This window comes from Tupaia chinensis, unplaced genomic scaffold (assembly GCF_000334495.1).
Source record: "Tupaia chinensis unplaced genomic scaffold, TupChi_1.0 Scaffold000226_1, whole genome shotgun sequence".
Lineage (NCBI taxonomy): Eukaryota > Metazoa > Chordata > Mammalia > Scandentia > Tupaiidae > Tupaia > Tupaia belangeri.
The window spans coordinates 7,090,531-7,115,144 of record NW_006159701.1 but is presented as its reverse complement, the minus strand read 5'-3'; the positions used below and the strand labels follow the sequence as shown (position 1 = coordinate 7,115,144).

Here is a 24,614-nt window from a genome sequence, read left to right as displayed (position 1 = left end):
ACCCGGCTGACCACAGTTAGAGTCCTAGATGTGGTGGCTTGAAAGTCACACCAGGAGCATTGGGTGCCCAAAATCCTAAGAGGAGAACGGAGGAGAATCCACAGTGGCCATTGACATCCCCTCAGAGGGCAATATCTCACTTTCTTTCTCTCTGTCTCTCTCTCTGGCAAGTATATGGACCCTCTGGCAAAAATCTAAAAAAAAAAAATAATAAAAAGAGAGAGCAGAAAGGGCTCATGGGAGCCCCCCACTCCTGCCTGGCAGGGGAGAGGAAGCGCAGTGCCCCCACTGGGAGGGGGCTGCAGAAGGGACTGTAGAAGGGGCCTCCTGACCTAAGCTGTAACCACAGGTGAGGGAAGCAGCCAGCCAAGCCATGGTGACACTGAGGAGGGGGACCCCAACCTCCCTCCCGTCCCTCTGTCCAGTGCCCCGGGTTCTCTCCACTGGCTAAATCCAGAGGCAGGGGAGCAGCCAAGGTGAACCCACGTGAGTCAGCCTTCTGGGGGGAGAACAGGAGGGTGGGGGCAGAGCCAACACAGAAGGCGAGCAGAGGCGGGGCACCCTGCCAATATCGGTTGGCTTCGCTGCGTAGAACATCACCCCTGCAGTTGGTGGCTTCATACAACCGTGGTGTCTGTTTGCAACTCTGTGATTTGGACTGGGCAATCCCTTCTCTCCCATTCCCTGATCCCATCACCCTGGGCGTGGCGGCCTCGGCACTCAGTGTGTTTCTCAGGCTGCGAGGGCCGGCTTTGCACTGCAGCCCGTCATGTGGGGTCTGGCTCCCTACCCCTGGGCATACTTAGCTGCTGCACTGTGGCGCTGGCCACGCGTGCCACGTTTACTGACCCCACTGGCCAGAGAGAGTCATCTTCTAAGCCTTCACAAGTAGTCATTTTATTTTAACCCTCCACCATTCCTGTAAGTAAGTTTTGCTATCACTGTTATTGTCATCATCCCTGTTTCTCACAGGAAGAAAGCAAGACGCAGAGCGGTTAAGTAACCGTCCTAAAGACACACAGCTAGAAAGAGCCAGAGCCGGGATCTGAACCCTGGCAGTTCAGCACCCTCAGCCTCTGCACTCCTCTGGCTCCAGAGCCGAGAGCCCACCTGAGCAGTGGCGAGGACCACGGGCTCTGTACACGGCAGAGTTCTCCATCTCAGGTGTTTCCTTGGCGGTCTTCATGGGGCCCAGGAGACGGGGAGGAACACTGTAGCTCACACGTGTTCTCCAGCCACCCTTGGCTGGGGCTGCTTCTTCCTGTGCCTCCCCCACCTGGCGCCAGGAGGGCCTGGCAGGAGAGGGCCTGCAGGCAGGTCTTCAAGATCTATTATTCATGGGAACTAAGAGAAGCTTTTTGCTCTTTCTGAAGTGGTCTTGAATTTCTTAGCATCCACATCCTGGGAGTGGCCACAGCTGGACCGAGTGAGGCAGGAAGCAAAGGTCCTGTAGCCAGAAACTGGGTTAAAATGTCCCTTTGGGGTGGTGGGCTTCTGGAGGAATATCTGGTGACCCCTCCTGAGGGTTTTGGCTGTGCTGGCATGGACGAGATGCTTTCTCTGTGGTACTTTTCACTTCAACCTCCGATGACCCTAGAAAGGACCCCCCCACACAGATGTGCAGATGGAGGCTCCTGGAAGCCGAGGCTCCTGCCCAGCCCCACGCTGCTTAGCTGAGGGGGTGGGGTAGGGTGGATGGATGGAGCCCCCAAGGTCTGCAGTCTTAGTCATTGCCCACGATGGGAGATGCCCTCCTGACACTGGTGCTGTAGGTGAAAACGAGAGCGGTGTGTTTGCATGGGGTGTGTGTGTGTGTGTGCAGCTGAGAGTGGTTGGGGTGCAGTGTGGTGGGCATAGGGGTAACAGGTATGTAACAGGTGTGTGGAGTTATGTGAAAGCGGTCAGCGTGTGTGGATGGGTGCATTTATGCGGGAGTGTGTGTGTGTGTGTGTGTATGTGTGTGAGAAGCTGTTGTGTGTGTGTTTGTGTATGTGTGTGTGTGTTGTGGTGAGAAGTAAATACCTCTTCTTCACAAAGATGCCAAGAAAATGTGCGTTTCCCAGGGCAGCGAGCGGCCGAGGCCAGCCGACTCGGGCTTTCTGTCTGGTTACCAGGACAGCCCGGCCTGCTGGCTGAGACGATCAGACCGGGTATGCAATTAGTGTGAGGAGTCTGGTCCACATGTGCGCTCAGGGACCGTGAGCCGAGACAGTCCTTTCCAAACGCAGACGGGAACGGGTTCAGAAAAGCACAGTACCCTTTGACGACCGCCCCAGGAGCGGCTTAGCTTGTGCTCGATTTCCTTCTGGGCCGGGAACCCATCCTCTGTCCTAGCAGCTGTGACGGCCATGGTGGTCAGGAAGCTGTCTCTTATCTTAAGCCAGACTCTCCCTTAAGGGCCTCCCATCCACTGCACCAGGCCTGGCTGACTGACCACGCATAAGAGTAGAGGTTAAGAGTGTGGATATCAGGACCGGCCGATGGCATAATGGTTACGTCATTGGATTCCCGCATAGTCGACCAACAGCTTAAAACTCATGCTGGGTGCATGTGCATGCATGCCCGAAATCCCAAGAGAATGGAGGAGAGGGGATTGTGGCATGGCTAACCCCTAGGGGGTGATTTCTCACTTTCTGTCTCTCTGGTGAGCTACATGTGCCCTATAGCAAAAATTTCTCTTGAAATAAAAAAAAAAAAAGACTGCTGATGCCAAAGGAGGACACACTGGTGTTACAACCTGGCTGGCTCTACTGTTCCTGCTTTGTGACCTTGGACAAGTTCATTCACCTCTCTGTGTCTCACCCATGGGAATAACATCCGAGGCTACCTTACAGGATTGTGGTGAAGACGAACTGAGCTTCCCCTCTGAAGACTGGCCATTCCTGTGCCACCTCACCTCTGCCAAGCTGTGGAATCTAGCCCACTCTCCCCTGCCCCGGGCAGGCAAGTGACCTGGCCCAGAGCCCGGGCTCTGGAGTCATGCAGTGGGGACTCTAAACATGGTCCATCATGTACTAGCTGTGTGACCAGGGAAGTCATTACCAACTCCAGGCCTGGAGGGGCCAGAGAGGGAACAGGAAGTGGATGCTGGAGACCAAGGGTTGGATGGAGAGGACCTCCTACCAAGAGATGTGACCTTCAGTAAGAGCCACAGCCAGCCCGTGGCAGCCAGCATCAAGAACCAGGGTGGAACTACTTATCCCAGCCTCTCTCTGCCTCCCCCAGTCTCCTGCCACCCAGGAGCCCAAGGGCAAAAGAAATGCATCTACGTGCCAGCCTTCCAAGGCCTGGAGCAAGGTGGCATGTAGTCTCATGGAGAATGTGTATTAGGAAGAACTACACAAGGAATCCAAACTTCTTTGCACTAAAATAAGCCTTGTACTTTCATTTCGCTTTCCCATAAACTTTTTGGATTTTTTTTTTTTTTGAGATATTTTTGCTATAGGGTGTGTATGCTCACCAGGAAGACAGAGAGATAGAAAGCGAGAAATCACCTTCCAGGGGGATGGCCATGCCACAATCCCTTCTCCTCCATTCTCCTCTTGGAATCTTGGGCATGCACGCACACGCACCCGGCATGAGTTTAAGCCACCGGGTCTAGGACTTGAACCATGGTAGGACACACTGGTGTTACAACCTGGCTGGCTCTACTGTTCCTGCTTTGTGACCTTGGACAAGTTCATTCACCTCTCTGTGTCTCACCCATGGGAATAACATCCGAGGCTACCTTACAGGATTGTGGTGAAGACGAACTGAGCTTCCCCTCTGAAGACTGGCCATTCCTGTGCCACCTCACCTCTGCCAAGCTGTGGAATCTAGCCCACTCTCCCCTGCCCCGGGCAGGCAAGTGACCTGGCCCAGAGCCCGGGCTCTGGAGTCATGCAGTGGGGACTCTAAACATGGTCCATCATGTACTAGCTGTGTGACCAGGGAAGTCATTACCAACTCCAGGCCTGGAGGGGCCAGAGAGGGAACAGGAAGTGGATGCTGGAGACCAAGGGTTGGATGGAGAGGACCTCCTACCAAGAGATGTGACCTTCAGTAAGAGCCACAGCCAGCCCGTGGCAGCCAGCATCAAGAACCAGGGTGGAACTACTTATCCCAGCCTCTCTCTGCCTCCCCCAGTCTCCTGCCACCCAGGAGCCCAAGGGCAAAAGAAATGCATCTACGTGCCAGCCTTCCAAGGCCTGGAGCAAGGTGGCATGTAGTCTCATGGAGAATGTGTATTAGGAAGAACTACACAAGGAATCCAAACTTCTTTGCACTAAAATAAGCCTTGTACTTTCATTTCGCTTTCCCATAAACTTTTTGGATTTTTTTTTTTTTTTGAGATATTTTTGCTATAGGGTGTGTATGCTCACCAGGAAGACAGAGAGATAGAAAGCGAGAAATCACCTTCCAGGGGGATGGCCATGCCACAATCCCTTCTCCTCCATTCTCCTCTTGGAATCTTGGGCATGCACGCACACGCACCCGGCATGAGTTTAAGCCACCGGGTCTAGGACTTGAACCATGGTCAACTACATGGGAGTCCAGTGACATAGCCATTATGCTAACTGATGGTCCCGCTTTCCCACACTTTGAAGTGCCATGGACGGAGCCTGTCTAATAAAGCTACCTTAGTATTAGATTGCACGACTGGGCACTGCCTCCACGTAACCATTCTGATATTTTAAAAACAGCACGTTCACGTGTGTAGCCCAGTAGATAACAGAGCAGGGCCGTTGGGAGGCTTGATTATCCGAGACCCAGATTTGAACCCTTGGGCGGCTCATCTGCTGCCAATTGATTTCTGTGAACTCGGGCCTCAGTGTCCTCATCTATAACATGGGGACGCTGAATCTCCTGTCGATGACGTGTGAAAACGTCCCTCGGGTGATGGGACCGGCTGTGTGCCATCTGTTTAAGGGAAAATGTCCGTCTTTGCTTTGACTGTTTTGCCCCGAGCCAGAGAGGGACCAGGGTGACACTCATGGTCTCTGGTGGCCTGATGAGATCCAGGGCTGCAGATACGTCAGCGCTGCTGATTTCCAATCAGAACGAATGTCAGTGCAGCCTGGGCCTGAGTGGCAGCCAGAGGTCATTAAACTAAATGATTTGTTTTAATATGCAGACCTGTCTAATCACATTTTCCCGTTGGGGCCCTGTGCATTTGGGCAGGCATGCGCAAGCTCAGAAATCAATCGTAAGCTTCTCTCTTTTCTTTGCTCACCACAATGTATCAGGACAGAGAGACGTTGGGTTAAAACACGACCAAAGCAAGTTTCTGCTCTGTCAAGGAACTGGGCCACTGAATGGCCTGTGCAGGGAGCCCTGAAGGGTTAACACCATTAATAATGTTGCTTCGTGGGCTCCTCCAAAATCAAGGGATGGAGGGAGAGAGAGAGGGAGGAAGGAAGGAATAGTTGGGGGTTCTCCCACCAGCAGGAGACAGTCTCCCTGCTCATTTCTGTACCCTGCCATCGTGTGGGTCATGTATTTATTTCTGTGGATGCATTGCCTTGGCGGGACTTCCTGTCCATGGCCAAATGACTTTACCTCTCTGGGTGTCAGTTTCACAATCTGTAAAACTGGGTAGTGAAAAACCCTGTTTACAGGATTATTGTGTGAACCTTCAAAGAAGGCCAGGATACAGAGGTCCAGCAGGTGGCATGGTGGTTAAGGCAGCTGAATTTCCATAAGGTCAATACAGTTCGAGCCCCGACCTGGCCACTTGAAAACCTTACTGGCTGCATGTGTGTGCCCCAAAATCCCAAGAGGAGAATGCAGATGTGATCACTGTGTGGCCATCCTCCTCGGAAGGTGATTTCTCCTCTTCTCTCTCTTTCCAGTGAGCACACACACTGTACAGCAAAAACCTAATAACAAAACTAAACTAAAAAAGAGCTGAGGCATAATAAGTGAAATAAAAATGGTTTATGAGAGCCAGGGCTTAGAACGAATTGCTTGGATGAAGAAAGCCCTAGTTTCCTAGACATGTACTCACGGAAGGTGACGGAAGGGCAGGAGAGGGGGCGTCGCACCTTGTTGGCCTGGGTCCGTGCTGACTCGTGTAAGATCACACAGGCAACTGGTCACCCTCACATCATGAACTTGAGGGGGACGGGGAGCACACTGAAGCCTGTCACTGTTTTCCACATCCAAGGTCTCAGCCCCACGCTTTACTGAGGCCTAGGGTTTCGGTGGTCCTCGTACTCCGCACACTGCTCTGGACCACTTTCCTTCCACCATTCTGGAACTCGGGCAGGGTGTTGCCGTGAGCAAGGTGGAATGGGTGAGCTGACCACCCACCCCCGCTTTGGATTGGCTTTTCACTCTGCTGCCTGGAGGTGGCAGCTACAGGGGGCGTCTGGATTGTCCTCACTCAGGGACTCAGGGTGAGGGAGGCTCCACCCTCACACACGATGGTAAGGCAGGATGGGGGGAATGTGGTGATGCATGCACTGGCTTTACGTTTTCCATCTGGAAACCTTCATTGGCCAAGACAGGTCAGGCGGCCACTCCTAGCCTCCTTAGGGAGAGGGAAGGGCGATCCTGCCACGCAGGGGAGGGTCGGAAATCCTTGGTCCTCAGTCCTCGTGACAACTGCAGCACTGGACAGGTGACCCTTGCTTCGTGTTAATATATTGTGATCATGGTACTGCTGTAATTTCCGTCCTCTGCATCTTCATCTTCTGCATCTTTTCCTTTTTTTTTTTTTTTTTAAAGAATTATTTAACTTTACTTATTTTATTTATTTTGAGTCGAGCAGAGAGGGACAGAGTGAGAGAGCATGCATATGAGAGAGGGAAAGAAAGAAAGCAAGCCTCCAGGTCCAGGACTCCAATCGCCGTCAGCCATGTGGGAGTCCAGAGCCCCTAAACACCTAAGAAGACATTTCAGGGGACCAGCAGTTAGCATAATGGCTATGTCGCTGGACTCCCACATAGTCGACCACGGTTCGCATCCCGGACCAGGTGACTTAAAACTTAACTCCAGGCACGTGTGCATGCATGCCCAAGATCCCGAGAGGAGAATGGAGGAGAAAGGATTGTGGCATGACCATCCTCCCTGGGGGGTGATTTCTTGCTTTCTGTCTCTATGTCTCTCTCTGTCTGTCTGGTGAGCACATGCGCCCTATAGCAAAAACCTCTCCAAAAAAAAAAAAGACATTTCATTCTGGTGCTGAACCCGGCTCCCATCCACTTAGGAAAACAGAGTTTGGCATGATAATAATAATGATGATGATGATGATGATGATTAGGGGCCAGCAGGTAGCATGGTAGTTAAAGTGCTAGACTCTCACATGGCTGACAATGGTTCAACCCCCAGACCTGGTTGTTAAAAAATCAAGCCAGATTGGGACCAGTTGTTGGCGTAATGGCTATGTCGCTGGACTCCCATGTAGTCACTCCGCTCCTCCACCCTTCATGTCTCACATACCCCAGCTCATCCTTCAAAGCCCAGCCTCAATTTTCCCTTTGCAGGAATGACACCCCCACCCCAGGCAAAACCTGTCCCAGGAACTGTCTGCTCCCATATCACTTTGTATTTTAACAAAATCTAAACCTTTTCTGGACATGCACACAGAAGCACACACACATTTTGTTTATAGAAGAGGGAAGAAAGCAGTCTTTGTTTTAATTAACACCAGCTCCCTTACTCTGACGCTTAATACTGCCACCTCATTTGTCTTATTAAGTACTTAGTTGTGTTTTAATTAGTGTTGCTTATTGTCACTGAATTTTAGTTGTCAGGGCAAGGTCTCAGCGGGTCTTGGTGAGGATGCCTTAGAAACGTGTCCTGCTCTAAGGAGCTTGGATGGCAGCACCTCTAAGGCAGGGGAGGGAGAGGCCGAAGAAATGGCAGGAGGCTGGTGTGTTTTCCTCCATCTCTTGGCCAGTTCTGGTTGCACCTGGGATTTCTGTTTGCTCCAAGATAGCTTGGTCTCACCCTGAAGACACACAGAGTGAATGCAGGAGAGCTGCAACGGCAAAATCCAATACAAATTTGACTTGAGAGGAACAAAAAAAGAAGAAAAGAGAGAGAGGAGAAAGACAGAGAGGAGGAAGGAAGGAAGGAAGGAAGGAAGGAAGGAAGGAAGGAAGGAAGGAAGGAAGGAAGGAAGGAAGGAAGGAAGGAAGGAAGGAAGGAAGGAAGGAAGGAAGGAAGGAAGGAAGGAAGGAAGGAAGGAAGGAAGGAAGGAAGGAAGGAAGGAAGGAAGGAAGGAAGGAAGGAAGGAAGGAAGGAAGGAAGGAAGGAAGGAAGGAAGGAAGGAAGGAAGGAAGGAAGGAAGGAAGGAAGGAAGGAAGGAAGGAAGGAAGGAAGGAAGGAAGGAAGGAAGGAAGGAAGGAAGGAGAAAGAAAGAAAGAAGAAAGAAAGGAAGGAAGGAAGAGGAAAAAATAGCATACTGACTCAAGGTAAATGAAAAGGCAGTGATAGATTCAGGCATGGCTGGATCCAGCACTCCAACATCATCATCAGGAATGGTTTCTATCTCTCAGGTCTGGTTTCATCCTGTGGCAGGGTTTCCCACATGATGGCAGAAGAAGTGATCCATAGCAGTTTCAGAGCTATGGCTCCTGTTCTACCAGTTTTGCAACCCCAGTGGAAAGGGAATGCCTCTTTCTGAATAGTTCCAGTGAAAGTCTTAGGGCAGGCCTTTATTGGCCCAGATTGGGGTCATGTGACTATTCCTGAACCAATCACAGTAGACCAAATCCCAACAGGGTGGAGAACTGGAGAAGGGGTTGCAGTGTAAACACGCCCCACTGAGAGTGCTTTCTCCTTCTCCCTCTCCATCTCTCTGTCTTTGGTGAATGTATGAAAGAGCTAGAGAGCCTGCCTGGGCAATAGGATGAACTCCTCAGTCAGAGTCTCGTTTTCCTAGCTTCTTCCATCCGCTCCTGTGTGCAGACAAGTCCCCTAGAACCTGCTCGTGCTGGTAATGGCTGCAGGAGGTGCAGGGAGGAGGAAGCTGCTGGGGTCAGGGAGCGGGACAGGCAGCGGGAATGCTCACCAAGAATGTGGCTTTCTTGGGCCGAAGTCCAGCTTCAGCCTGATCCATGGGGGGCTCTGGAGTGTGACATCAGGGCAGAGCTGTCCTGCCTGAGACAGGACAGGGGCTGTGCTTTGTCCTCTCCCCTTGTCCGCTTGTCACTGGCCTTGGGCAGCTCCCTGGTCTCCGGGCCAGGCAACTCTGTGGCTGAGGACAATTCTCTGGAAAAGGATGCTGCTCTGAGCTTTCAGTTCTGACCCTCCTAGAGGCTGGGACAGAGGGTGCACCAGCTAAAGGGGGGTCTGGACGGGGCATCAGCCATATCTATGAGCCTGCCCCACCTGCATCTCCATTCCCATCCTAGAAATGCCTGTTATCGCATGACCTCTGTCCCCTGGGCCTGTTTCTCCTGGTCCAGGCCTGGTAGACTGGCATGAGCACTGGACCAGGAGCCTGATCCTGGGATACTGAGAACATTGGGAGCCCCGCGTGGCGACGCTGAAAGAGTCAATGTTCTTCCTTGCCGACTCCCCGCCTCCCGGGCTCTTCAAGGGTAGCATTTTCTCCCTGTGTTCCTAGTAGGGCCAGGGGTACTTCGGGGAGCCTGCTCAATTTTTGCACAGGCAGTAAGAACGCATCAAGGTCTTTTCAGCAAATTTCTTTCACAACAGGAGCTGCATCCTTTCTTTTTGGTTTTTGAAGTTGAAACAATGAAATAATCCTGTTAATCTGGGGAGCTTATGTTAACTGCATGAGAGCAGGTGAAATGGCTTTTCTATAAGAAGACTTCCCTCCCATGGTCTGGTCAGCAGCCCCCCTGACTGCCCCCCAACACACACACAGATTTAATCATTCCAGAGGCTGTGAAAAAGGAGAGAGAGTCTGCCCTGCAGCCTCCTCCCTGCACCTCGCCTGTTCAACTTTGCAGAGCATGAGATGCCGTCAGGAGAGCCACAGGGAAATCAGGACCCACCGGGCCTGGAGAGACACTTTCTGCTTGTTTTTAAAGTAATATAATCTCCACGATCTCTCTTCCACTAGTGTTGGCAAGACCTTTAGCAGGGAGGGGGCGGATGGTTAGAGAGGCATCGGCCTGAATTCAGCTGACGGAGATGGATTTCGCACCTTCCGGAGAGTCTGTCAGTGCCTGCCCTGCACCGAATGCTGCTCGGTGTGGGGAGTGAGGCCAGAGCAGCGCAGAAAACGCTCTGCAAGGAGCTCACGTTTTGGTGGAAGAATTCTATCTTGAAGGAAATAACCCAGTTTGAAAATCAGCATATGATACATGTGGGTCCTAAAGAGAGCAATGAAGACAAAGCAGAGCAGAGGTCAGAAAACAAAGACAAGGTGGAGAAGAAACTGTTTCGGATGGAGGGGTCAGGGAAGGCTCTTTGAGGAAATAGCATTTTGGGTTTTTTAAGTTTACTTATTTATTTATCCCATGAAAGAGAAAGAGAGAGAGACACAGCACCCCTAGTGGGGGTCTTGGTGCTCAGATCCACTCTCAGCGCCAGTCAGCCCGGAAGAGGGCTCTGCACTTGCTCCACAACTCTCCCCAGTGGGCTATCTTGCAGAGTGTCAATTGACCACTACGCTCCCATCCGGCCTCTGAGGAGTGACGTTTGAGAACAGACCTAAACAGGAAGAGAGTGAGGCAGGAAGCAAGCGTCTGTGGAGAGGGCTCCAGGCAGGACGAGCACGCAGGAACGGGCTCAGGTATTGGAGAAATTGCAGGGAGGCCTGTGGAGCTGGGGGAGAGGGCAGAGGACAAGTGGGAAGACATGAGAAGGAGCCAGAGGGACCCAGGCTGGGCTAATGCCATTAGATTTTGTTCTAGGAGCAGTGGGGAGCCACTGAAGACTTTTGAGCAAGAGAGGAGCCCAAGGCCATGTACGGTTTTGGGGCGAAGGGAAGGATGTAAAGAACACATCGGAAACGCTCCACTGGGTGTTTTTTTCAGCTGTGTCTACCTAGTTAGTGACCACCCACATGAGAGCTGGGACGTATTCACCCCACGGAGGCCCCTTCCCTATCAACACCCTCCCCAAAGCTCCACTTGCTTTCCTCTGAGTTCTATCACCATCAAATAGCTTTGTTCTTTTTTTAAAAAAAGAACAATTTCATTTTATTTATTTATTATTATTATTATTATTTTAAAATTTGCTATAGAGCAAATTTCTCTCTCTCACTGGAGAGAGAGAGAAAGCTGCCTGCCAGATCCGGGACTGAAACCACACCTAGCCATGTGGGAGTCCAGCACCTTAACCACCACGCACCTGTGCCAGCCCCAGCTTTGCCTGTTCTTAACCTTTATGTAAACACTGTCTAACGATGTTTTGTTCCTGTCTTCTGTCACTAAACATAATGTCTGTGAGAGTCGCCCACGTTGTCAAGCGTATCAGGAGCTGTTTTTTATTGCTGACCAGTGTCCCCTGTACGAATATGCCACAATCGATTTATCCACTCTTCTGTTGATGGGCGTTTGGATGGCTTCCAGTTTCGAGCTCTTATGAGCCCAGCTTCTAGGAACATTCTTGTGTGCGTCTTGGAACACAAGCATTTATTCTTGGGTATATATCCGAGGCCAATCCCAGGGCCGGGTGCTAGGTCACTGTGTAGCTTTAGTGGATACTGCCATTTCCCTAAGTGCTTTGCTTTTTTTGGGTGTGTGTGGACACTTCTGTCACATGCTTACTCAGGGTGGACATCCTGGGTCACAAGGTTTGCATGTATCCATGTGCAGTAGATAACGCCAAAGTCTTCCAAGACGGTTGTTCTGACTCTTGTCTGCAGGATGTAGAAGTTCCTGTCTGTTCCAGATTCTTTTCAACACTAGATATTAAAAGAAGGGAGGGGGGAGACAGCAAGTGGTGTGGTGGTTAAGGCGCTGGACCCCCACATGGCCGACCATGGTTCGAGTTCTGCACCAGGTAGCTTGACAATCACACGGGGCGTGTGCGCATGGACAGAATCCCGAGAGAATGAAGAAGGAGGGACTGCAGCATGGCCATCTCCCTGGGGGGTGATTTCTTCCTCTCCTTCTCTCTCTGTCTCTCTCCAGCAAGCACATGTGCCCTATGGCAAAAAAAGAAAAAAAAAACTTAAAAAAAAGGAATTCTACACTCTGGCTCTTGTGTCTGGCTTCGTTCCCTTAGCACATCGTTCTCAGGGTTCATCTGTGCTGCACGGATCAGTGGCTCACCCCTTTTCCTGACTAACAAGATGTGCATGGAGAGAGCACATTTTGTTGTTTATTCGTCAGTTGGTCAATAGTGGGTGGTTTGCACGTACAACTGTTCTAAATCATGCTTCCATTAACACTCACGTATGAGAGTGGTTTTTTTTTTTTTGAAAGGTTTTTGCTATAGGGCATGTGCGCTCGCCAGACAGACAGAGACAGAGAGACAGAAAGCGAGAAATCACTCCCCAGGGGGGATGGCCACGCTGCAATCCCTTCTCCTCCATTCTCCTCTTGGGATCTTGGGCACCCATGCACGCACGCCCGGCGTGAGTTTAAGCCACGGGGTCCGGGAATCGAACCGTGATCGACTACATGGGAGTCCAGCGACATAGCCATTACGCTAACTGCTGGTCCCGACATATGAGAGTTTTTATGTGGATGTGGGTTCCCTTTCTCTTGGGAAGAGACCTAGGAGAGGAACCGCTGGGTCACATGATCACTGTTTTAGCATAATGGTACTATTTTTTTCAAGCTGTAAAGTATGTTTTTCAAGATCTCCCTGACTGCTGTGAGGAGCAGAGACTGAGAGGAGGCAAGAATAGGTGCAGGGGTGCCCAGGAAGAACCTCTCGTGGTGAGCCGGGCAGGGATCATGGTCGTTTGGATTGACACAGCAGTGCAGGCTAGAAGCAGTGGGCAGATTCTAAATCCATGTTGAAGTTCACACCAGTAGGATTTTCCAATGGCCTGGGTGTGTAGTATTTAAAAAGAAATAAGGGCCAGAAATGACTCCAGGGTGAGGGAGTCAGACAGTGTGCTCCAACAGGAAGACCTGGGTTCGAGCTGAGTGCTCTGATCAAAGCCTTGCAGGGTGCATGGTCTTGAGTCAACAGTGAGTGGGGAGAACTTGGGCGTGAGGTAGGGAGCTCGCCACGCTGGTCCATTTCTTGCCTCTGTATAGCCGTGACTTCCAGCAGGGCAATTTCTCCCTTAGGGCCCAAGGGTCCCTGTCTGGAAAAGGCAGAAGTTGGATGAAGCTTCTAGTCTTCTCCATACCCCTGGCCTGGAATGCCTGGTATAGAGGAGGGGCTTGGACTAAGGGTGGCCATGTGACTGATGATGTCTTCTCCGGGCTTCTCTTTTCCAGGAGCAGTGGCCCTCCACCATGACCGACACCGTGTTCAGCAGCTCTAACCGCTGGACGTATCCCGGGGACCGACCCCTTCAATCAAAGTAAGCGCTGGGTCCTGTGGGGGTGCTGGTTTTGAGTCAATGAGGTTCCAGTTCTACACCTGAAGGCAAGACTAGTGAGAGCAGACATTGAATTTCCTTCCCTGGAGTGGGGGAAAGAACCTCATGGGAATTTCATCATGAAAACGTCTCCCCTGGTTTGACCACGTTGCAGTGTTGGAAATAACAAGATTAAATTCTGTGCCTCTAGTGGTCAGAGCCAGGCTTGGGCCCTAGCTCTGGATTCAAATTAACTTACTATGTGATCATTTTCCCTTCTCTGGGTCTCAGTTTTCTCATCAGTGAAACAAGGAAGATGAACTAGATCAGAGGTTACAAACTGCTCCAGCAGGAAGACCACAGGCCAACACTGACTTGCAAAGTATATGTGCGTGTTTACTTTGACCTTACTATGTAAAAATGGGACAATTTCACAATGAAGTCCAGATAACTGACATCTCTCCAAAAAATTAAAAGACCTGGCAATACTGGACTAAAATGTACTATGACAGCAATTCGGTGGGAATTTTCCACAGTCCTCACCATTCCCTGTAGTGTCTCCAGTGTCTAGTTACCTTTAGCATTGTTACCCGCCTACCCCTGCTGGCTTCCCTGGAATAAATGACCTCTGAGTAGCACCAAACTGAGACTGTCTTGTTGAAATAATCATAAGGGGAGCCAGCATATGGTGTGGTGCTGGAGGTCCCACAAGGCCAACCGTAGTTCAAGTCCCAGACCTGGTAGCTTGAAACTCATACAGAGTGCGTGTGCACATGTGCCCCAAATCCCAAGAGCAGATTGAAGTGTGGCATGGCCATTTCCCCTGGGGGTGTGTGTGATTTCTTACTTTCCTTCTCTGTCTATCTCTGGCAAGTGCACACACACTATGGCAAAAACCATAAATAAATAAATGAATGAGAGAGAGAGATGGAAGGTTGGGAAGTTTAAAAGGGAGTGTCTTCTTCTGTTCATTTTTTAGCAGTGCCCTGTCTTTGATTATTTAATGAGTTTCTTTTCTTATCTTTATCAGATCATCCCATCCTCTTTTCTTGGACTTATTCTGTGGCTTTCTAACAACTTGACCTATCTCTGTGGTATAAGTCTTTCGAAGACTTCCCATAAATTGATGGAGGGTCTTTCTGAATACTTAGCCGCCTACATGTACCAAGTGGAAGTGTCCTGTCTACTACTTCTACCTAAAACCTCCTCCACTTTCAATTTTACTGAGTCAGAGATGTTCGGAATGCCGCTGGTTTCCTTTTGGAGAAGAAAACGCCTAGTTTCCAAAGCCCTTCCCATGAAGGCTTCTGAGAGCCAAACTTATTTTGTAAAGAATATTCCATCATCCAAAAAGTGTGTCTCTGTAAGATAAACAGTTGCCTGAAGGGTAGATGGGATAAAATATTTGCTTTACTTAAGAAATGTCAGTTAATTAAAATCCCATCCATCAACGTTTACTTTAGTCAATATGAAGCCAAACAATTTGCCTTACAATTAAATTAGAATTATTCAAACAGTCTGGACCTGGTTTTATGACAGCTCCTGGGTCCCCGTGAAGCATCTTGGCATTCCAAATGCATCCGGCTGGCCTGATTGCTACTGCATTTTCTTCGGATATTACAATTATTCTTCAATAGATGCTAATGGGTGAATTACAGCCATTGCACATGCTCTGTAGCTTGCTGCAGTGGGGTGTGCAGTGCAGGCGCGTCTAATGTCTCTCTACAAATTAAGAAATCTAGTCTTAATTAACTACTGGCTAGCCAGATATACTTACTGCTTTTGTGATTTTTCAAATGTCTTTGTCTCTCGGCCTCCTTGAATCTAATGATTGTGTTTGAATTTGGAAAAAATGAAAGCACCTGCTCCTTGCTGGGCTAGTGCTGTGGTCTGGGGTGTCCATGCTGGAGATACAGGGGGAGAAATACTGCTCTCTGACAGCTGATTTTCCCCTCTACCTCTCAAGCCTGTAAGCCAGAGAGTGCCAGAAATGGGAGGTGGAAACTGAGGCATGAAGCGTGGCGGTCCATTGCCTCTGGCTGTAGACCTACTTGTGAAGATGCTAGTCTTCTTCCCAGAATGGAACAGCTCGCTGCCTGCAGTTTCCACTGTTCAGAGAACTTCGCTTTTCCTAAGGGGGGTCCAAATCCCCCAGTGTGGGAGATAACAGAAACCAAGGAGGAGGGTTTTCATATTCTCCTTAAGTGCTTTCTCTTTGGTGCCCCCCCCCAATATGTAAAAAAGTGAGCAAATGGACAAAACCAATTCAAACACATAAATGATCAGCTTGGTTAATTAATAGTCAAACTGGCCCATTGTATCAAAGGTGTGGATTTTATAGCCGACCCTGGAGGTGCTAAAATCAGTTCATCATGGCTGGGAAAAGACATGGGAGTAGGTCACCCTGATTCCACACGTGTGGTTGTGGCATCCAGATCGCGCTGTGTCGTTAACGCGATTTCTTATCTAACTTCGTTTCTTATCTCACTTTATTTTTCTCTCCTTCCTTTGCCTTCCCGCAGTGATAAAGAACAGTGAGTATTTTATAATCCTGTTGTTTTTTTTTTCTACACACCGTGTTTTATTTCTTTTATCCTGATCAAGATGGCTTGTTTCTGAAGAGAGATACTGACAAAGGAAATTGGCATGCTTTATTTCCAAAAAAAAAAAAAAGAAAACAAAAGAATTACTAAAAAGTGTGTACCACCTCAAGACAAAATTTATGAAATTTTTTGGGGAAAAAAAAACAAATTTGATAAAAGAATAAAGGGTATTCCTGAGCAGGACCCTCAGTTAATTCGCGTGGGTAGTCTGGGAGTTGTCAAACGTACTGACCACCCTGTGCCCTTGTTTCTGAAGCAGGGAACAAACGCTGTCTTTAGATAAGGAAAATGCTAGCTGCAGTCACTGCTGTCATTCATAAAAGATGATGAGGGAACAGAGCCTGTGGGACATTATGTACTGGACATGCGGTCTCTGTCACCTCATCTGAGGTCAACCGAACTCTCAGCGAGATGCCTTTGACTCAGAGACCCTATCTTCGCTCACGCTTGTTTTTTAAAATGGGATCCATTTCCTATAATAGATCTAATAGGCATGATGGACTGGACGCTGAGGCCAATGAGGACGATGAGCAGCCTGACTGTAAAGCATGCCGGTCTTTGTCATGTGCGCAGACATGCACCTTGGAGACTCCTTGTCACCCTCTGTGATGGGGCTCTGGCACTCGCTGTCAATGTGGCCTTGGCTGTACCCTTCACCTCCCCGAGCCCAGGCTGTCTCAGTCATAAGATGGCTGTGATACCCCTGCCCTCACTGGATGGTGGTGGGCACACGGGACACACAGACAGCTTTGTAAACGGCAGGGCACCAAGCAGAGTCCGGTGATGGTGTGACTCTCCACCCAGCTCCCCACTGAGTCTGTACAGACAGCGCTTAACAATTCGCTCAGCCTTTCTGAACCCAAACCACCGCATCTGCAGTCCCAGAAGCTCCTAGAGGTTTACGTAACATGGGCAATACGTAACAGGTGACCCAAGGAGGGCCTTCTTCCTGCTCTGTGCCTCCATTTCTCCATCTGTCAAATGAGATGTTTTAAAAAACTGACTGTAGGGGACCAGCAGTTAGCGTAATGGCTATGTCGCTGGACTCCCACGTAGTCGACCGCGGTTTGCGTCCCCGACCCGGTGGCTTAAAACTCACGCCGGGCACATGTGCGTGTGTGCCCAAGATCCTGAGAGGAGAATGGAGGAGAAGGGATTGTGGCGTGGCTATCCTCCCCGGGGGGTGATTTCTCACTTTCTGTCTCTCTGTCTCTCTCTGTCTTTCTGGCAAGCACATGCACCGTATAGCAAAAACCTCTCCAAAAAAAAAAAAAAACAAACCCACAACTGACTGTAAAGGCTGTGCAAATGCTCTGATCTCTGTGGGTGACTGGGGACCTTGGCCAGCCAACTGTTGCTTTTATGAAATCATGACGGTTAGACCCACTAGGGAAGGGTGCTAAGGCGTTGTCAGATTATAAATAAGAACATCACAAGAGAAAGTTTGTGACTCCAGAGGGTCTCAAAGCTCATAGAGGCTTCCTGAATGCTGAGGTTGAGAGGGAGAATGTAGGGCCAGTAGGTGGCATGATAGTTAAGGTTCAAATCCTGGACCTAGTGGTTTGCTTTCTCACTCCCCGCCCCCCCAACACACACACCTCTGGTCAAATTAAAATAATAAATAAATAAATAAATAAATAAATAAATAAAATAATCATTTTAATCCAAAGAAAGGAAGAATGTATGTCCGTTCTTCCATTCTTCCCTGCTTTCCCCCCTTCGTCCTCCCCTTCTATTTAACAAAAATCTTTTTAGTTTATTTATTTATTTCTTCTGTGTGTGTGAGAGAGAGGTACAGAGACAAAGGCAGGCAGCCCTGGCAGGTCTTCATGGTCCCAGCCAGCCCAGATCACGGGCACACGTGTGCATGGATGAAATGCTCAGAGGGGCCCTGGATGCGAACCCAGGGCCTTTCCCATGTGAGTCCAGTTACATCATGGCTGAGCCACTGCCTGGTCTCTCTTCCTTCCTTTCTTAACTACTACTTACCAAGTCCCTATTGTGTATCGAACCCTGGGATACAGAGCGGGCCAACGTATGAGTCTGTGCCCAGGGAGGTCCACACAGGGGAACAGCCAGCCGCCAACAAACGCACTCCCATGTCTGAGGCCTTCAGCTATCAGCACAGAGTCACAGCTGATGGCGGGAGCACTTAGGTCACCTAGCCCAGACCTGGAGGCCATGATAGGGAGCTTTCTGGAAGAAATGAAGTGTAAACCAAGACCAGGTGACTTAGGAGCACCAAGTGGGGCCAGAGAGGAGTTCCAGGTAGGAGGAACAGCATCTGCAAAGCCCAGATGTGAGGGTGAGCGTGGACTTTCAGAACAGAATGGAGTTCAGTCTGGCTCAAGAGACTGGCTAGGGCCCAGGGTCCCCGTGGACCACAGGAGCCCCTGCCCTCTTTCAGCCGGCTAGGGCGAATTTCATGGAAAAGGCCTTCACACCAGCTGGGCATGTGCAAAACGTTCTGCAGTGTGCCTGCCCCTCCTTCTCATCCTTCCCTCAGGATTCATTAAAACCTCATTCACTGAGCTGGAAAGAGATCCACCTGCCCCACTGGCATGGGGGCGGGGGGAGGAGAAGAAGAAGAAAGGGAAGAGAGAGAAAGGATTCCTTTTCTGCACACCGCTGTGGCTGCCAGTGAACGCTTCAGAGCCTCGGTGCCCCGGCAGCACTTCCATCATCCCACTCCTTTCAGGGGTATCATTAATAGAGACATCTGGTGGGTATTTATTATATGACTATTGTGTGCATGAAATGAGGGATCAAAGTGCGAGGCAGGAAGGAGGTGGGGGATGCCCTTCGTTGTGTTTTAGGGAGAAACATCTGGAGAGGCTTTCCCCTGACGTCAGGACTCCTTTCGTCGGGGCCCGCTGCTGCCGGCTTTGCTGGGAGGGCTCTGGGCAGGTGCCCTCGGGTAGCTGATGAAGCGTGTCTACAAGGCTGGCTCCTTAAGTTTCTGGCCACGCTCTCTCCACTCCTGTGTCCCGTCAGTTCCCAGCCCTCTTGTGAGTCTCCGGCATCTGGAAAATGAGCAGGTCAACTGCAAGGATAGTTAAACCTTTCATTAACTGCAAAACTCTTTCTTTGAATATTTTATTCAGAAGCTAAATATTTCAGGCAGATGAGAGTGGAGCTGGATAAAGGCCTATAGTGGCTGAAAGGATTAAAAATATCATGAACTTCACACAACAGTAATTTAAAATAAGTAAAGTTAGTGTGGGGACTCTGACAAGCTTCGCTTTTGTTTTTTTAGACAAAGCCTTCCAACCATGTTTGATGTTTGCCCTTCTCCTCTCAGTCTCCCAGCTGGGACTGCAGGTGTGTGCTACCAGGCCCTTTTTCAGACAGGGTCTTGTCATGTTGTCCAGGTCAGCCTCTAGCTTGCAATCCTCTGGCCATAGCCCCTTCAAGTCCCTGGGATGATGGGCACATACCACCACGCCTACCCTTTAGGTTGGACTAGGAATCGAACCCTGGTCTCCCATGTGATTCCAGCCCCAGAGCACAGCTTTTTAGCAGTCAGCACCACCACAGCTCGGTGCATTCTTACTGTTGACATAGTGGATATTGTATCAGGTAGCTTTTGCTGTGTAACAAACCATCTTAAGCAATTTATTTAACAATCTCTCAGTTATTTCTAGCTTTTCTCTATTTTCATTAAAAAAAAAAATAAGACCACCAAAAGGAACATCCTAAACTTCTATAAAGTGTTTTAAAACAATAAAGCGTAGTTGAGGGGAAAAATGATGTTTGGAGATCATAAGCAAACGTCCCTGATATTTTGGTTTCTTCTAAATTCACGAGCTGCATCTGCATATAATCCTAGTGGGGGGTAGGGGACAGTGGGTCAGGTCAGCTGACTGTGGCTCTGGGGAAACAGTGTGAGATGGAACCCCTTGGCTACCTTTTAGACAGGTGGGATTGTGGGTGCTCAGAACACAGGCCTTTCCCCAGAGCTGACATTCCTTCTTCAAACTGTGTAGCCTTAGGCCAGTAATGAACCTCTCTGAGCTTGGTACACTAGAGAGGGGAGAAATGCCGACTTCATAGGATATCGTGAACATGTAATGAGACAGTGCGTGAAAACCTACAACGTGTTGGCTCGTCAGAAAAGTCATGACGTCGTTTTCTATTCAAAAATGTGTCATGACTTTCCCAACAACCCAGAAAGTGTTAACTCAGTTTGACAGATGAAGGACTTGGTGTTCAGAGAGATGGAGACCTTTTCCTGAAGACACACAGCGTCAGGGTTTGAACACAGTTTTGGCTTTTTTTTTTCCCCCTTTGATTTCTTAATGTCTCTATAGTTTCTGGGTCTGGGGTCAGTGTTTCCAGACTGAGAAAAGAAATCTGGGAGCTGTAGGAAGAAAATAGTCCCAACAATCCTGTGTCTGTGTTTTCCACACTCCCTGCCACTTAGAGTCAGTCTCAGTCTCTCTTTATCTCTCTCTTCACCGAATCGCTAAATCATCTAGACTCTTGGTCATAGATTGAATTTGAGCATTCCTGTCACTATGGCAGTAGGGGGATTTGCAGGTGTCTGGGGGGATTCCCAACTTCAAAATATCAGTCACCATGCAATGACCCAGGTGCGTGTCTTGTTTTATTCTATCTGAACCCTCTTGCCAGGGTCAGTGTCCCAGTTTCCCCTGCTCCTCCCTATCCAAGCATGCCATCCACTCATTCATTCATTCATTCTTGCATTCATCAGATCTAGTGCCCACTACATTTGCAGTGCCGCTGGGTAATTCTCTACTACCCTGTCACTATGGCAAGGCTTCCAGACCCACTTTCAGGCTGAAATGTTTAATAATAGCAATACGAAAATACACATTATCTTAGTCCACTTTGCTGTTGCTAACAGAAATACTTGAGCCTGGGTGATTTTATAAAGACAGAATTGTATTCATTATTCTGTGGCTGCAAAGTCCACAGTCCTAGGCCTACAGCATAGCCAGTGAAAACACAGAGGAGGGCCGGAGGGGAGACAGAGAGAATTCCTCATTTATAGCAACCAGTTGTCATGATAACTAACCTCTTCTCGTGAGAGCTAAAATCCACTGGGCCCGGCAAGACATCATTAATCCATTCACGAGAACGCGGCCTCCATCATGCACTCATGACCCAATCATCGGCCACCAGGCCTCACCACCTCCCAACATCACAATCCAAAACATGAAACTTTGGGGGACAAACTATCACCCAGACTACAACACACATCTACCCTGTTCTAGGATCTAGGCAGTTTATATCCATGACCTAGTTAGTCCTCACAGGAATGCTACGAGGAAACTAGGGCTCACCAGTGCTCGGTAACTTATGCCTAGGGATGAACACCCCAGCAGAGGCAGAGTCAGGAAAGGATCGAGGCCGTGAGACCCCCACGGCAACCCCTGAACCCTGGCTTAGTTATGACATCTTCTCAGGAACCAGGGAATGAGTTTCTCAGGCTTTCACCGTGTCTGCTTAGGCTGAGCAGCCCCCGCCCCACTAGCAGCTGGTTAGCAAAGGTTAAGTCTGGAACACTCCAGCACTCACCCGGAGACGCAGATCCATGAAGTTCAGGGCCCAATCTGACATCGCAGCGTGCTTCCCAGGTTCCTAACACAAGGCAGGTCTTCGGTTCTCTGAGCCGAGTTCCTTACTCACTGAGGACCTCGGGCGTCTCTGCAGGGTGAGCAGGTGCTCGCAGCAGGCAGGGCTGCTGCTCTCTGGGTCTTGCCGTGAGTGTTTTCATGCTGGATCCTGCCAAGGGCCCTCTGATGATACCCTGTGTCATCCCCACCCCATCCCACTAGCAGACCAGGAAACAGCTCGGCGCAGGAAGGGCTGCAGAGCACACTGTGACTGAGGGGCGGACTCAAGGCTCCCACCACTAGCTCTGCCACTCCAAGGAGGGCCCAGGCCGGCAGTAGGCCCTCTGGATTTCTGCTGGGTGAGATGCTATCCTGTGAGTACCTTGTCTGAGCCAAGCAAGACTTCAGTCCCCACCTTCCGTCTTTAACAAGATCCCACTCTGGACTCTGGTCTTGGGGTTCCGTTCTGTGCTCAGAGGTGCTGTCTTGTCACAAGGTGTGAACCTCAAGGCCATACTCATGTTCCCCCCCAGCCTAGGGCAGCCAGGGCAGGCCTGCTCTGTCCCCTGAGAGCAAAGGCTTTGGTTTGAAAACCTCATCTGTTTCCCTCTGTTTGCTTTTGGAATTAAAACATGAAAATCCACAGGAGGTTTGTGGGTTCCCACTGAGATCAATCGGCGACATTTTCAAACACTGGATGAGCTGTTTGTCAACTGCTCTGCGTTTGGGAGCAAGGGAGGGGGCAGGGCTTGGAGAGTCACCGGCTGGCTCCAGCAGGCCTTCTGCTCATCTGCAGTCTGCAGATGGAGGCAATTACCCGAGGCGGGGCCTCTCGGGGACCCCATCCCTGCCGTATCTCTACAGCCCTGCATGTCTGGGAGCGTGCATTTCTGTGTACGCTGACCCAGAAAGCAGGGGGCTGGTGGAGTGTGAGGCCTTTGCGGTGGGTCTGGCCCCGGCTGACCATGCCAGGACCAGATTGTGAGCTACAGGATGTGTTCTTGGAGAGACTCCACTGGGTACGAGGCCCAGAACCTCACCTGCATTCAGTTTTGGTCACTGAGCTGCTTTGTAAAAGCAGGAAATAAATTGAGGCTTGGAGGATAAATCCAGGAAGAGAAGTGAGGGAGGGGGCTGGAGGGTGGCACAGCATTAAAACACCACGCTCTGCAAGGCCGACTCACATGGGGCGGGAAGGTTCTGGGTTTGCATCTGGAGACTCCCTGAGGCCACTGGGCTTGCTTGTGCCTGTGATCTGGGGCTGGCTAGAGCTGGGTGTAAATCCTGTCATGAAGACCCTGTGGGGTGCTGCCTCTCTGTCTCTCTCTCTTTTTGGTCACTGAGCTGCTTTGTAAAAGCAGGAAATAAATTGAGGCTTGGAGGATAAATCCAGGAAGAGAAGTGAGGGAGGGGGCTGGAGGGTGGCACAGCATTAAAACACCACGCTCTGCAAGGCCGACTCACATGGGGCGGGAAGGTTCTGGGTTTGCATCTGGAGACTCCCTGAGGCCACTGGGCTTGCTTGTGCCTGTGATCTGGGGCTGGCTAGAGCTGGGTGTAAATCCTGTCATGAAGACCCTGTGGGGTGCTGCCTCTCTGTCTCTGTCTCTGTCTGTCTCTGTCTCTGTCTGTCTCTCTCTCCATTGCTGATGGAATCAATACATAAATAAACACTTTTAAAAAAGAGAAAATTGGAGACAAAGAGAAGGAATAAAAACAGTTGACATATCCATCTGCGTGGAAAACCAAAGAGGTCTAGGAAAGTGACTAATCAGGTGATGACGAGGGCTCTTTGGGAAGGCCGGTGGTCTTCATTCCGCACTGTACTTAAAATGAATGGGAAGGAGCACCAGGCTGAGGGGTATTAGCACACCATAGGGAAGGCATCTGCCCTCCTATGAGAGAGCAAGCACCTCTGTTGCAGGGATCAGTTGGAAAAGACTGGAAGAACTGCCGGAGAGACTGTGACAGACTTGAGGGGGGTCCCCAGTGACCCCACCCCATGTTCATGCTTTTGTGTGATCCCCTCCCCTTGGATGAGGGCAGAACCTGGGACTTGCTTCTAACCTGTGGGAAACAGCTGAGGTGATGGCTGTCACTCTCGGATTTTATTATATGAGACTCTCAGGCGACAGGAGTGATTTCCCTTGTGAGATTGATGGAGGAAGACACTCACAGGGGAAGGTGCAGAAGTCCACGTGGTTCAGAATTGCAGGCAGACTCTAGAACCTGGGGTGACCTAGCAATAGCCAAACAAAAGCGGGGACCCATAGAAGACAGCTGCAAACACACCACCAACCACAGGAAGGTGCGCGGAAGCCTGTTCTTCCCCCATCGAGCTTCCAGATGATAACACAGCCCAGCCCACACCTTGACTGCAGTCTTGTGAGACCCTGAGCCGAATATCCAGTTAAACCTAGCCCAGACTCCTGACCCGTGGAGACTGAGAGATAATAAAAGTATGTCATTTTAATTTTGTGCAAATGTGTTATACAGCAGTAGGAAGTGAATATAGACACTGCAGATGGGGCTTTATGTCAGCCTGTCTCTATCCTCCAGCTGGACTAGTTTTCCTAGTTATGTAAGAACTAGAAAAACACAGAGCAAATCAGCTCAAGTGGAACAGCTTAAAACAACTGAAATAAGGTATCACCTTTCACGGTTCCTGGGTGCAGGAATGTAAGAGGGGATTATCCAGGTAACTGTGGCACGGGGCCCTGCAGCTGCAGTGTATGTCGGGTAGGGTGGGGCAGCGATCTGAGCCCTGATGGGGCTGGCGGATCTGCTTAGGTGGTGGCAGATTGTGGCTGGCTGTTGGCTGGGGGCCTCAGTTCTTCTCCATAAGCATCTCTCCAAAGAGATGTTTGAGCATCCTCATGACATGGTAGCCGCTTCCCCTAAAAGCTGCAGTGTCTGTTCACGCATGCATCCTTTTTATTAAGTTTATTTCCTCTGTGAGCAAGAAAGAGAGAGAGAGTACATGCACCCCCAACAGGCTGTCAACGTTGTGATCTACCTCCAGCCTCAGCTAGCCCTGAATCGTGG

At 50.0% G+C, this 24,614-nt stretch overlaps 1 protein-coding gene across 5 annotated transcripts in view; it reads left to right on the top strand.

Annotated features, from left to right (window-relative positions):
* The window catches only part of RPH3A (rabphilin 3A), a 94,197-nt gene that overhangs the window by 22,258 nt on the left and 47,325 nt on the right, over positions 1-24,614 (top strand). For 2 of the 5 annotated variants that reach the window (XM_006147966.3, XM_006147967.2), the window contains exons 3-4: positions 13,305-13,390; positions 15,910-15,921. In XM_006147966.3, coding sequence (XP_006148028.1) covers positions 13,323-13,390; positions 15,910-15,921 — 80 coding nt within the window. In that variant the 5' untranslated portion in view covers positions 13,305-13,322. Of the gene's footprint in view, positions 1-10,647; positions 10,694-13,304; positions 13,391-15,909; positions 15,922-23,863; positions 24,029-24,614 lie in introns of those variants that run through there. The other 3 variants (XM_006147968.3, XM_027771634.1, XM_006147969.3) reach the window with 3 other exon arrangements.